The sequence below is a fragment of the Dendropsophus ebraccatus genome, chromosome 2 (assembly GCF_027789765.1).
Source record: "Dendropsophus ebraccatus isolate aDenEbr1 chromosome 2, aDenEbr1.pat, whole genome shotgun sequence".
Classification (NCBI taxonomy): domain Eukaryota; kingdom Metazoa; phylum Chordata; class Amphibia; order Anura; family Hylidae; genus Dendropsophus; species Dendropsophus ebraccatus.
Window position 1 is genome coordinate 34529711 of NC_091455.1, and position 14958 is coordinate 34544668.

At 42.3% G+C, this 14958-nt stretch overlaps 1 protein-coding gene across 1 annotated transcript in view; it reads left to right on the forward strand.

The window, feature by feature from the left end:
* CPQ (carboxypeptidase Q) overlaps positions 1-14958 on the forward strand; it is a 358322-nt gene that overhangs the window by 323404 nt on the left and 19960 nt on the right. Inside the window, exon 7 of the mRNA XM_069957319.1 lies at positions 640-841. Within this exon, the coding sequence (XP_069813420.1) occupies positions 640-841 (202 nt within the window). The remainder of the gene's footprint in view (positions 1-639; positions 842-14958) is intronic.

Sequence of the window (14958 nt, forward strand, 5' to 3'; positions counted from 1 at the left end):
TTGCAAAGTTCGTAACGAATCTGGTTCATTACGGTTCGGTTCGCTCATCCCTACCTATAATATAATAAGTGATAACTTTTAATATTGAGATAACCCATTTATAGTGAATGCCACTGACATTCTTCTGTCCAGTCTGGCACTGGGTATGGCAAGACAATGTATGGCTAGTATCCTATGTGTAGTCTATTTTTTTTTTTTTAATATAACCTAGTAACTGTGGCACACTGTACAATATTTCACACATGTATAATTCCTGTAACAAAGAATTATAATGAGAGATGTAGGTAGTAGAGATGAGCACCTAGAGCGGGCTCGATACCGATTGTTCGGTTATTGATAACCCGTGGCTGAAGAAGTTGGATGTAGCCCTAGGGAGTCTGGGAAAACATGGATAGAGTCATATTGTATCCATGTTTTACCGGTAATCAAATGCCGAACAATCGGACTCGAGCAAGTTCCTGTCATTTATCTCTAGTAGGTAGCTTTTTTTTTTCTTTCTTTCTGTGTTTTTTTTTATGAAGTATCTTGGATGGTGATAATATTACTATAATTTAGAATATATTAGAATATCTTATATGTGTAATAACCTCATTCTATTAACAGTGCATAAATCATGTTGTGTATTTCTTTTGATCACAGAAAGACATTGCCAACATGGATCTGGTCATGGAGACTGACATCGGTACCTTTATGCCACTGGGTATGCAGTTCTCCGGCAAGCCAGAAGCCAGGGCCATAATGTCAGAGGTTATGAAGCTACTGGAACCCATCAATGTAACTAAACTTTATGACAATGCTGAGGGGACCGACATTAGTTTCTGGATGGAAGCCGGTGTCCCAGGTAAGCCTCCATATCTTGGGCCTGATATTAGAGAAGTAGCACTCGTAAAGTAGTAGCACTCGTAGGTGTCTCAGTGCTGGGGGTAAAAATTCAAGGTAAAGGGGTTATTCAGGGTTACGTGAAGCACAGCTGCTGGAAAAACAGTGCCACTCCTGCCCGCAGGTTGTGTGCGGTATTACATCTCGGTTCATTCACATCAATGAAACTGAGCTGCAGCCACAACCAAACTGAAGACAAGAATAGCCATGTTTTTCCAAGTCTGGATAACCTGATACCAAGACATACCGGCAAACTCGCATTCACCTTGCACCTGGGACACGTGCCATGCCGGCCTGTGTCCCATGTTGCCCCAAGATGAGATCATTCGAGGTCTGTATTTTTATGGGTAAACATTGGTCTATAGATCAATTTCACTTCTGAGATGGAAATTTCACTTCTGTTCCTCGTACATCCGCCAGAAAACTTGAAGGCGAGACTTGCACACCATCACAGACGTTAGATAGTCAATTAAATTGTAATTCACGAACATTGATGAAAACAAGTGACATATCTCAGCAACCATGCAAGAAGTATATATTTGCATTCTTAGCCTCCAATCTATAATTTTATGTTCATAATAAGCCATTTGCATTAGTTTAATGTAGCAGAAAATAACTCCCTTTTTATACCACCGTCTAAGACGTCTTCTTGCCCACAGAGACTATTTTCTGCCAAGTATTATGAGCTATAATTAAAGATTATTTCAAAGAATGATAGGGTCAGTGCATTGCGCTATGTAGTAAAATAGAACAGCGCATGAGTGACAGATGGGAACACAAAGTGCAGTCTTGCAATAAATATGTTGTCACATCCGCACCTATCTCATCGCAAAGAGTCTATGCTATGGAACTCTTTGATTGACGGCACAAAGCACACGGCGTCATTCTAATAGAACAATAAGGCAGCGAAGAGAACACTTCACATTCTAATAGACAAAAGCGTCTAGAGCGTGAATTGAAGAAGTGACTTATGTCCAAGGAGGATCAGCTACAGGAAGGAACACTGTCTTACCTGAGACACGTCTATGTCTGCGTTCCTTCTGCATATTTCTCTTGATTTTGTTTGGGCCTCGGGTTTTACTGAGGAACGTGGAGTCCCTGCAGCTCTGACATACCATGTTCTACTGTACGGTGCTTCATACAGTGATATATTACACAACTACTCTCCCATAGGAGGGTACTAGCTCTTTAATAAGGCACAAGATAGCTGATTTAAGCTCATAGGCATACAGAGGAACTTATGGCCCTATGGAAGTCTATGAGCTGTATATGGACTAAGCCCTTAGACAGGTGGGCCATTTTTCAGTGGTTCCCCCCATGGTGGGGGGTGTCAGTTGTTTGCTTTACTGCACTTACTCTCAATTCTTCATATCATACAAGATGCAACTACTTTTCCTATCATGGAGTCATATTTCTCCACGGAACGGCCGGTCTCTGGCCGGATCATCTCGGCCAGTACTTAAGTACCGGCCAGATGATCTTTCGGCCGCGGAGGTCTAATGCGGGCGCATCAGCCCGCATCAAAGCTACCCATAGCCCACAGTGAAGCAAGCGGCCGGAGCCGCTCACTTCACTGTGTGAACTGACAGGTCTTTCTGCGGCCAGAATTCACTGAAAACTGACCTGTTAGTTATTTGCGGCGCCGCATAGATCCCAGCCGGAGCGTATACGATGTGTGTACACTCCGGCCGGGATCCCATTGAAAGTAAGGTTATGTTCCACCCCGCCAAACTACGGCCGTAGTCCTGCGGCGAGAACTACGTCCGTAGTTTTACGTAGTGTGAACATAGCCTTAAAAAAGTGGATCCATCATTACTAAAGCATACCTGTCAATAGAAAAAACTTTTGACATGTCACAGAGGTATGTCAAAAATTTCAATCGGTCAGGGTCTGAGTGTTCAAACCACAACCGATCAGAAGAGGCGGGAGAGGTCCACTCTCAGCAAGCTCTATCCCAGCCCTGTGTCACGTGATGTTGATGTCAAGCTGCTGGCTGAGGACTGTGTACTCCTCATTGGTACTAGATATGAGTACCTATAACTCATTTATTAATTTATTGGTACAAGTACCAAGGGAATAGAGCCAGCATCGGATCACCATCCAAACCCCAAGTGGCCACCTGGATTCTACGTACACTACCACACAATAAGGTCATAATTCAGCCGTGTGTGTGTTCTGCTATCTGCATTGGTTTTCTGATCTGCAGTTAGGCCTGCTCAGTGCACTGGAGGGAGGGCCCAGCACCCCATAGTTCACCGATAGTTGACCTAATTGCAGATCAAGAAACTGGTGCGGATGGTGGAAACTGGGCAACCGTTTGAAAAATTTACCGCGTCTATATATATATATTTTTTTTTTCCGCTTTAAAGGAAACCTGTTAGAAGCTTTTCAGAGTAAAAGCAAAGTAAGGGTATGTTCACACACGTTCCTGGGGCCATTGCTGTCATATCGGCCGCAGGAACATTACTTAAATACGTCGGAATGTTCCGGCCGTATGAGTGTGACTGAGAATCAAATGAAGCATTAATTCTCAGTCACACTACGGCTGCAAGACAGCCACACACTGTGTGAATTGTCAATTATTTTCATGGCCGTATTGAACAACGGCCGTTGTTCAATACACTATGTGAACAACGGCTGGTGTTTCAATTGATTTCAATGGAACACATTATTTTTTTAAAAGAACATCCGTTGTTTTAATCGGCAACAGTGTCCGTTCTTGTCATAAAAATACATAGTGTGAACATAGCATAAGGGTGGTATTACATGGGTCGTTTATCCTTCGAAAAATCGTTAAATTGTTCGGATTTGAATGATAATTGTTTTGTGTAATAGCTGGCACATTCCAACGTATTTAAACAACCAACGAGAAATCGTTCATTGTTTAATAGAATCTGGACCTATTTTCATCATTGATGGTTTACAAATCGTTCAAACATTGGTGTAATAACCCGTCGTTCGGGTCTATCAGCCAGGAAAGGACGAGCGCAAGAACCACTGTAAGTAACAATCATTGTCCTGTGTGATAGGGTTAACGATTAAGATCGTTTGTCATATCGGTCGTTTGAGATCGTTAATCGCCGAAAAATTGTCTAGTGTAATACCACTCTCAAGCTGTTAACAGTGTTAACATGATATGTATATGCTGAGTCATATGTTTTCAGATATTTGCTGCCTATGCTACATATAAATGAAGTACCTGGAGTTGTTGGGGCATTACCTAGCAGCTCAGAGTCAGAGAGTCCTCTTTCTGCATTCATCTTTATTAGAGATGAACGAACCTGGAGAATGCTCGAGTCCATCCGAACCCGAACTTTCGGCATTTGATTAGCGGTGGCTGCTGAAGTTGGATAAAGCCCTAAGGCTATGTGGAAAACATGGATATAGTCATTGGCTGTATCCATATTTTTCAGACAACCTTAGAGCTTTATCCAAGTTCAGCAGCCCCCGCTAATCAAATGCCGAATGTTCGGGTTCGGATGGACTCGAACCCGACCCCGGTTCGCTCATCTCTAATCTTTATCCCTGCTGTAAGCACGCCTCCTGTCTGTTGATGATGTACTGCTGTCAATTAGGCGGCATACTTGCAGCAGAGGGAGAAGTGAATGCAGAGGGATAACTTGTTGACTCTGATCTGCTGTGTAACACCCCCACTACAGGTATTTTATTTACAGTACATATAGCGCAGGGCCTAGGTGAGTGATGATAGTATCTGTACAGTGTATATATATTGACAAAGAAAAGAGCCGGTATGGGTGGTAAGAAACAATTGCCTCAATAGTCTTTGTTTATTTGTAAAAAAATCTGCTTGGCAGATTCTTGTTATGCGTAAATTTAATGGAAATCAGATGAGAATTTCCATACAGGACAATGCAAGGTTATTTTGCCTTGAAAAATATTCTAATTGTTTCAAAAAGTCTGTAGATCAAGGGAAAATCTTTGCATCTGTGATTAAGTTGTAAGTTCCTTTGTTGTGTTGGTGTTTACTAAGGAGGCTTACCCATATGTAAGCGCTGTCCCAGCAGTAATTACAATAATCCCATCTGAACTAATGAAATGTGACAGGGTTGTCATCGCAATTTTTTGGTCTATTTTTGAAAGGCGTGTGAGAAATCTAAAAAACATCTGCATGAAATACACATCTTGTTAAAGAGCAGTTCTGAGAATCAGTTTCTTACAAGAGTATATACTGTATCTAAGGCTGTGTTCACACTTGCGGAATGTATCCATAGGGTCTCATTGACCTATGGGAGGCCAAAGAAGTATCCTTTATGCCAGTATATGATGGTTTACCAGAAAACTAACGTATGGAATAAAGCAGTAAGCTACAGTATATACCGATGCTCTGGTATCCTATAAAAAAAAATATGCTGTGTAAAATTTTTGCCATTGTGTGATATGTATCACATGTGTATAAAAGGACAGAAAAAGGGGAAACTTTAAGGGGTAATCTCAACTGCCCTGATTCAGCTCAGTATCGCTGCATCCTGCTCTCACTTCCTGGTTTGGTGGGTGGTAAGGCTGAGAGGGAATGAGCATGGGATGCAGCGATGCTGAGCTGAATCAGTTTTCCCATTGAGATCACAGTAACAGGAGCAATCCACAAGCCCTGGAGACATCTTTGATCTGAGAGGGAGACATAAAAGCCCCAAAATTATATTTACCAGCTCCGAGGATCCCAGCCACCAGGACGTCAGCGTCCTGGTCCCAGAGCAGAGAATGGTGATCGCTAACCTAGGCTGTAATCTGTCAGCTATATAGACAGTGTCGCACTGGGGTACCTTGGGCCCACCGGGGAATATTTTATTTAAGGGGCCCACCCTACATACACCAGATATACCCAGCACCAAACCTTTCACATTACTATAGCGACATTGCACAGTGCTGTGTATGTGACAGGCAATGCACGCTCACTGTTAGTAACTGGTCAGACACTCCAGGGATGGGGAACCTTCAGCCTTTCAGCTGTTGCAAAACGCTGTCCAAAGGCTGTCCAGGCAGGATGGGAGTTGTAGTTTTGCAACGGCTGGAGGGCTGAAGGTTACCCATCCCTGTTCTAGTGTATAGGAGCTGTACAGGCATGATGGGAGTTGTAGTTTTGCAACTGCTGGAGGGTGAAAGGTTCCCCATCCCTGCTCTATGCAAACAACACAGCCGTCCACTTAAGTTTCTTGAAAGGTGAAGTCCCATGAAACTAACTATTATATGTCATCCTGAAGCTGCTAAACAGGGATGCAGACCTCCTGCTCAGGGGCCGACCAATGGGTACGGCCCACCGGGGGATTCCCCTGGTCCCCTGTGGGCCAGTCCGAGACTGTATAGAGAGGTAGTACATAATAAAAATGCAAACATAAGCTATTTTGCTAATAAAAAGTGATTGCAAATATTCTTGCTTTTACATTATCTAACAAAAAAATAAAAAGTTTAGATGAGAATACCCCATTTAAAGGAATTTTACCAACTGGTTTGACCATATTCAACCACTGGTATTGCTGAATAGGGGAGGTTAGTATGTATGGAACGCCACCTTTAGGATCCTTATCTGCTGCTTTGTTGTTTGGCAAAAGATTTTTATTTAAAGCCAATGTACCATTACCTTCAATAAATAGATACTGTACTTTTATACCACTTGGTTAGCGCCACCACGCAGATTTTGATGGTGCCGGTCATGTTTCAAACCGTCACTTGAATCCTGCGACTGGCTCCATTTTATATATATGCAAATTAGGTAGTTTAGTGCACTGGAGGCGGGACCAGCACCCCCAGTTAACCGATCTCCTCTCCTGGGTGGCCCCAGTCTGCGCATTACCAAGGGGAGGAGATATCAGTGGGCTGGCCCCGCCTCCAGTGCACCAAACGTGATAAAACAAAGCTGAACACGGGAGCCAAGTGGTGGTTTGAAGAATAACTGGCACCACCACAATTTGAGCACCAGCGCTGACCAGGTTGAATAAAATATTTATTTATTGATGGTATTGTTACATTCATTTTAATTTGCAAACACACTCTTAGATGCCCTGGGGGCCTATATTTCTATTTATAATAATAACAACAACATAATACTGAAAAAATATATATACACAATGCCGACACATTGTGCACAATTTTGCTAGGGCAAAATACACATAAAAAAACTTAACAAATGAAATGAAACAAACAATGAGACAGTAGAATGAGCAGTATGATGGATCCTTCCAGGTGATCCATGGGAATATAACAAGCTGTATAAACCAGTCACTCACCCGCTATCACTGCCAGCACAGCTATACAGTGATGCCATGAGGTTAGCAGGTTAAAGCCTGGATTATTCTAATGGGCCCTGTGCTCTGTATAAACACTTTGCACTGTGATCTTGAGGCCATTGAAGCCAATAATAAGACGTGACATTTGCTGAAGAAAGCGCAACGGTGGGTGAATTCATTTCTAGGAGCCGTATCCCAGAGCATTCCCTATCCTTCACATATCGTCCTTCTCATTTGCCGGTGGATGTGAATTACTCTTTAATAACAGTTTGGATTATTTTCGTAGAGAATAAACAAAATCTCCTCTAAGCTTTAGGCTTTATATTAATCTCTCCGGGGTCGGCGTATAAAAATAGCCGGGGATTCCTGATAAAGGTCAGATGGGTTCGTATGCAAAATTCTACCTCCCTTCAAATATCTATATTTTTTTTGCAGAAAAAGCCATAACATTGATTAGGATTGAAGATACAAATTTAAAGTAGTACTCCAATCTGAGCATGATATGGGTCCTGCCTCTGGGACCCTCACTTTTCTCGAGATCAAGTGTTCCCTGATCACCTCTTACCCGCTTGCTTTGCTGTTTAAAGGGCTATTCTGAAAAGGGAAAAATTTGAATGAAGTGGTACAATTAGGTTATACAGATTTGTAAATTACTTCTCATATTCATCAGCTGCTGTACGCCCTGCAGGAGGTTGTACAAACACAACTGCATCACCTCTGTCCATGTCAGGAACTGTCCAGAGAAGGAGAGGTTTTCTGTTTCAATATATTTTATTGAATTTTTGTCAATAAATTTTTGCAAACAAAAGTAAAGTTTGGCAAACAAAAGTACAACAAGAGTACAGATAAAACAGGTAAAGTTAACAATAACGTAACATGTATTAAGATAGCATGTCTATCAAAATATGCATAAGGATATAGTGAGTCTGTATGTGATATCATTGTATGTGTAATTATAGCTTATTCATAAGAAGGAGAGGTTTTCTATGGGGATTTGCAACTGCTTTGGACAGTTCCTGATATAGACAGAGGTGGCAGCAGAGAGGGCTGTGTCATACTGAAAAGAATGCATAATTTCTTGCAGGACATACAGCAGCTGACAAGTACTGAAATGTCTAATGGAAGTCATTTACAAATCTTTATAACATTCTGTTAAATCAGCTGATTCTCTGGATTATCCCTTTAAGTAACTCCTGAATGATGTAAACAGCATAGCTCGTCCAGAGCAGGAGACAAGGGACTTGTTGCTGCTCTGGACAGTTCTTGACACAGACAAAGGTGGCAGCAGAGAGCACTGTGTCAGACTGGATAGAATACACCACTTCCTGCAGTACATGTAGCAGCTGATAAGTACTGGGAGGCTGATATTATTGTAAATAAACATAATTTACAAATCTATATAACTTTCTAGTACCAGTGGATTTTGTAAAAAAAAAAAAAAAGTGCAGTAAATAACGGGGTACTCTGGGCAAAAGTAAAAATCCAGGGAGGGCAAGGGGTAGTGGAAACATAATAATAAGGTTATAGTTACCCATCTTGGTGTCTCCACAGCTGCAGCGCCATCACTCCCTGTCACCCGCTAGGTCATCGGTATCTCCCAGTTCTTGTGTCGTCTCGACACCACAGGAGCTACCCACTCAGCCAGTTAGTGACTGCAGTGGTGTCCAGCCTCAGTCAGTGATTGGCTAAGTGGCATTTCTGAGTGGGGCCATGATGTCACAGGACCAGGAGATACAATAGACTAGCAGATGACAGGAAATAATGTCATTAAAAGGAATCTGTCAGCACCCGGGCCCATGAATAATCAATGCTGCCCAGCCTCCTGCTCGCTCAGCTGTCAGCCAGTGTCTATGATTGCAGATCAGTCCTCTGTAGGCTCAGATATAGTTGAATCTCTAAGCCCATATGTGTTGGAGCTGTGATCCAGGGGTAATTCACCTGTCTAGAGACCTGCCAGCAGTTCATTCTTTGTTTCAAATCCCTGTTGAAATTGAGCGGATGGTTGCCATTTAATGACCAACGACCATTGTTTTTAAATAATAGCTGTTATTTTCCATTAAATAGCGGCCATTCACTAAATTTCAACAGTGTGTGAACATATGTTTTCTGTGTTTTTAATCCACTCCTTGTTTCAGTTGCTAAATACTGACCAAAATACTGTGTGGGAACATAGCCTTAAATAACCTAAGGATGAACTGCTGGCATATCTCTACACAGGTAAATTACCCCTAGACCACAGCTCCAACACATTTGGGTTCAGAGATTCAACTATATCTGAGTGTTCCTTTCAGAGGTAACCTGCCTACAGAGGACTGATCTGCAATCAGAGACACTGCTGTCAGCATTGATTATTCATGAAGAAGAAGGAGGAGGAAGAAGTGGTTAAGCATGTTGGAGTGTGGCACAAACACTTTGACACTTCATTAATCCTTTGCACAGAAAAATTACCTAAAGGTACCATGCTTACTAGGAGACTGCCAGCTACAGCACACTGTCACCACCTTAGGTAGGGTGCTGACAGATTCCCTCTAATATGTTCCCACCACCGCCTGCCCTCCCAGTTTTTTTTTTGTTTTTTTTTTACTTTTGCCCAGAGTACCTCCTTAGAGGGTTAATAGGTTCCCTTGACCCTCTCAATAAATCCCTCATTCCATGACATGTTCATTTCCAATAAGTAGAAGGATCGCGCTGCCTTTAATTGAAAAATATCCCAATATGTCAAAGAAAATAATGGCAGGGACTAAAGTTATTTAAAGTTTGTCCTTTCTATACTTTATTTTTCTGTAATTAAAGCTATTTCTAGATAATGTTCGTCCAATTCTTTTTGACAGTTTTATAATTAGAAAAATCTGTGTTGACTGGAGATGATGGAGTCAAAACTAGAATTTTTTTTTCATTCCAATAATATTTTGTTTCTCATGGTTACAGAAGAGAATAAATGAAATTGAGCATTACGGAGAGAGTTGTGTCAGCTATCACATGATAGAAAGGGAACGCGCTGAATTCTCTCGCTGTTACTTAAAGGGTTTTCTCCGTTTATCCAAATAAAGGTTAATCATTTTCTACTTGAAAAGCTGGATGACTTTCTACCTTTGTGTTGTATTTTTCACCTTTTTTAAAGATATTTGCTGTGATTGACAAGACTTGTCAAACTTACACAGACCTTAAAGGACAACTCCCGCGGGACCCCCCCAAAAAAAAAACACAGACACACACAGACACCATACTCACCATCTCTCCGGTGACGATCGCCAATCGATTCGCCCGCCGTCCGCCTCTCCGTCGCCGCCGTCCGCCATCCAGCGATGTCTCCGACTTCCGGGTCCAGGGGATGGAAAAGGCTGCAAGTGCGCTTGCGCACCGGCAGCCTTTTCATTGGCTGGAGCGCATCACATGGCTTCCAGCAAGCTCAGCCAATCAGGGCTGAGCAAGCTGGAAGCCATGTGATGCGCTCCAGCCAATGAAAAGGCTGCTGGTGCGCATGTGCACCAGCAGCCTTTTCATCCCCATTCACTTTGCATGAAGACGCCGAGGAGGAAGAAGACCCGGACCACCCCCCGGCTCTGACGTCGTCGTCACCAGATGCCGCCCCGGAGAAGAGGACCGTGACGATCGTAATAGGTAATGTATACATTTTTTAACTTCCGGGGTGGGGGGTCGGGGGTCCGAAAGTGGGGGAAGGGGGCCAGGCCGGGTATTTAACCACATTACAAAGTTATATAACTTTGTAATGTGTGTTAAATGAGCAAAAAAATTTTTTGTGGTAGTTGTCCTTTAAGGGGGTACTCTGGGCTGGGGGCTTTTTGGTCTATGGCTGGAGAGGAGGTGGATGAGGGCAATGACGTCCTCTTACCTCCCCGGTTCTAGCGCTGTGTCTTGGATAGCGCCACTCCCTGTCCACAGGGCGGTATCCCGCCTCTGCTACTGACTGGCTGAGCGGACTTGAAATGTCACATCTCAAGCCCGTGTCAGAGACCAGGAAGCGGCCGGGCAGCACGGACCGGGAACGCCGCGATCTGGGACACTGCGCTTGAACCGGGGAGGTAAGAGGACGTCATTGCCCTCATCCACCTCCTCCCCGGCCATAGACAAAAGAGTCCCACACCCGGAGTACCCCTTTAAGAGCTGAGAAGTACTGTAGATACAATCATATCTAGTCTCGCAGTGCTCTGTAAGCTGGACTACTTAGACTCCAGACTGAAGGAAAACTTAAGATTTGTGTAAATGTTTCTGATTTAATTAGAACCCAAGGATTCTGAATAATTTCTGGTCATTTCAAACTTTGCAGAGATCACTAGCATGTAAGAGACTTTAATACATCTTACCAGACAAAAATTATTTTTCTATATTTATAAGGGTGTTATCCTCCCCTCATTGTCCTAAATGCATCATTCACTGAGAGATCAGGTTACATGCTATCTATAGACTTATAAAAAGGGGGTGGCAAAAAGTAGTTAGCTACATTAAGTATTACATCTCACCCCTGTGCATGATTACCAGCTCACACAGCAAAATATAATGTCTTCCATGCTGCTGCTCATTCAGAGCTTGTGCTTTAGAGATATAGATATATCCTGAATAGTTTGTTATAAGTTTATTAAAACCATAATAACCCTCAGGTTTGTTGGAGTTCAGACTTAAATTAAAGGCAGAACTGTACTAACAAAAATGCTCATATCCCCTGCAGCCTCGTACCTTCTTACCACTGCCAGCACTGCAGGCAGCAGCACTAAACGTATGTAACTATGTCGGAATAAGCTTTGCAGTTCCTGAGCCAGCCATTTGTGGCAGCAGAGGGGCAGTGTGGCCCCCTACTGCCTCTACTCTGAAAAATGTAAAAATTTACAGAATTAGTCACAATTCTGAGCTAAACTAATCTAAAGCAATCCAGCAGTCATTGTAAGAAAACCTTCTAATGGACAATTGCCGCTATAGTCAGGCCTCTCCCACTGTGATAATCCCACATGCAGAATTTTGTAAATTTAACAAATATATTTATAAATTCATTAGCTTTGCTTTTTAAAGTGCGACTTTCTTGCTGCATTGTAATTTAGAGCTGTTATATTTCTGTTCTCTTATTATAATACAATAGAATAATTCTACCTGATAGCAGAGAGGACGAACATTTCCACAGTATTGCGCCTCTCTATAGCCCTATTTATCTCTCATACAATTTCCTTATTAGCTAATGGTAGAGATATCTGCTGCATTACACTGGCATGTGATGGCTAATACCCATTGCTCTAATGAGGAGAAATAATGAATATTAAGCAAGAGATCATGGGCTTCTTTAGTGTACTAACTTTTGCATATTGCATATTGAGCGCACAGATAAGCTGGGGCCACATATCCGCAGTGGGACCAGCACTGGGAGCGGGTCACACAGGAGCGGGTATATATGTGGGGCCCTGTCCAGGGATGAGGTAAGTTCGGGGGCACTGCCCGGGGTGACTGGTTCCTTATAAATGTGTAAATTATAGGGTTTGTCAAGTTAAAGTGAATGTACCATTTATTTATTTTTTTTTACATTACCAGGTCATTGCCAGCACAGGGAACCCCGTGGCACGATCCTTTTTTCAAATCGCCACCCGATTCCCACACTTAGTGACATTCACTTGTCGTGCACCCACCTGGCTCTATGCACTGGAGACAGGCCCGGTGCCATCTAGTGTAACGATATCCCCTCTATGACGCAGAACTGTTGATGCTAATAAAGGTGCATCACAAAGGGGGGAACATCGTGACCCTGTGGGGCATAGTGCCAGTGCATAGAGGCAGGTGGGTGCACGAGAAGAGAATGTCGCTAGGTGGCGTTTAAAAAAAAAAAAGGACTGCACCACCAGGATTCCTGCGCCGACCAGGTAATGATATGCCGCTCTTTCCCTTCTCTTGTTGACAATTTGTCGTCTAGGTTACTCACCACCACTCTGCTGTAAAAGCATTGGTTGAACTAATGTATGTATAGTGTGTATGTATTTATAGAGACATAGGAGAAGATTTATCAAACATAGTGTAAAGTGAAACTGGCTCAGTTGCCCCTAGCAACCAATCAGATTCCACCTTGCATTCCTCACAGACTCTTTGGAAAATGGAAGGTGGAATCTGATTGGTTGCTAGGGGCAACTGAGCCAGTTTCACTCTACACCATGCTCAATAAATCTCCCCTCTTACACATAATGTCCACCTACTTTTAGACTACCCTGTGTATATATATTATAATATACAGTGGTGCCTTGGATTATGAGCATCATTTGTTCTGGGACACAGCTTGTAATCCAAATCCACTCTTAAACCAAAGCAAATTTTCCCATAAGAAATCATAGAAATGCAGACAATTGGTTCCACACCCCAAAAATAATTATTTAATATTCTGAATAACATGTAAAACAGATGAAACAAACATTCAGAAACAGCAGAATATGTGATATTATAAGTTACTGTACAGTAATGGAGAGGATGGGAAACACAAGGGCGGACAGAGACTGCGGAGAGCATGAAGGAATGAGCAGGGCAGATGTGTGGGCACAGTATAGCAGTGCTCTCTGTCCGGGGAGAGAGAGGTTACAGCTATAGAGAGATTACCTCCACAGTCCTGTCCCCTGATGTAAGCCCCAGCCTGAAGTGGATCTGCTATGATTTGGAAGGCGAGGAAGACTTCCTGGGTCAGAGTACAGGACTGTTGACCCCGCTATGCAGACCATGCCCCTCCCCCACTCGTACTCCCACCCAGTACAGGGAGCTCTTAAACCAAAGCAATGCTCTTAAACCAAGTCACAATTTTAAAAACTGTGAGCTCTTAAACCAAAATGCTCTTAAACCAAGGTACCACTGTATATATATATATATATATATATATATATATATATATTTTATATACAATAGTTCCAATGGACCTTACAACAAACAATGAACACTGGTCTCCGCTTTGCAGAGTTAATTTACCATAGTGTAACCGGTCCAATTCAAGTAATTAATTAGCTTTTTATCAGATAACAATTACACCACAACAAAGCTAAAGTTTAAATATCACAATTTTATTACAATAAAAATTCACATTAAAAAATCTTTTTTAGTGCCAACGGAATCCAGTAATAAATGACCGCCAAGACACCTCGATCTTACAAAATGTTGGAATATACCACTATATTGTGTAAACATCAGAAAAAATCAATGAATGTAACCATGCAGTGTATCCACATAGCCTCGCAGGATTACTAAATGCACTATCCAACTAATCCCACAATTACATGAAATGAATATACAAGATGCTTACCCATCGTGTGTCTGGCGCCAATAACCCCGACGCACGTTTCGCGCACAGGTCGCTTTATCAAGGGGCCCCTTGATAAAGCGACCTGTACGCGAAACGTGCGTCGGGGTTATTGGCGCCAGACACACGATGGGTAAGCATCTTGTATATTCATTTCATGTAATTGTGGGATTAGTTGGATAGTGCATTTAGTAATCCTGCGAGGCTATGTGGATACACTGCATGGTTACATTCATTGATTTTTTCTGATGTTTACACAATATAGTGGTATATTCCAACATTTTGTAAGATCGAGGTGTCTTGGCGGTCATTTATTACTGGATTCCGTTGGCACTAAAAAAGATTTTTTAATGTGAATTTTTATTGTAATAAAATTGTGATATTTAAACTTTAGCTTTGTTGTGGTGTAATTTATATATATATATATATATATATATATATATAGTGGTACCTTGGCTTAAGAGTAACTTGGTTTAAGAGCGTTTGGTGGAGGCATGAGCATCCAGATCCAGGTTTGAGCATGTCAAAAGGTTTTTGAAGTGACAGGAACACTTTCAGCATTAAGGT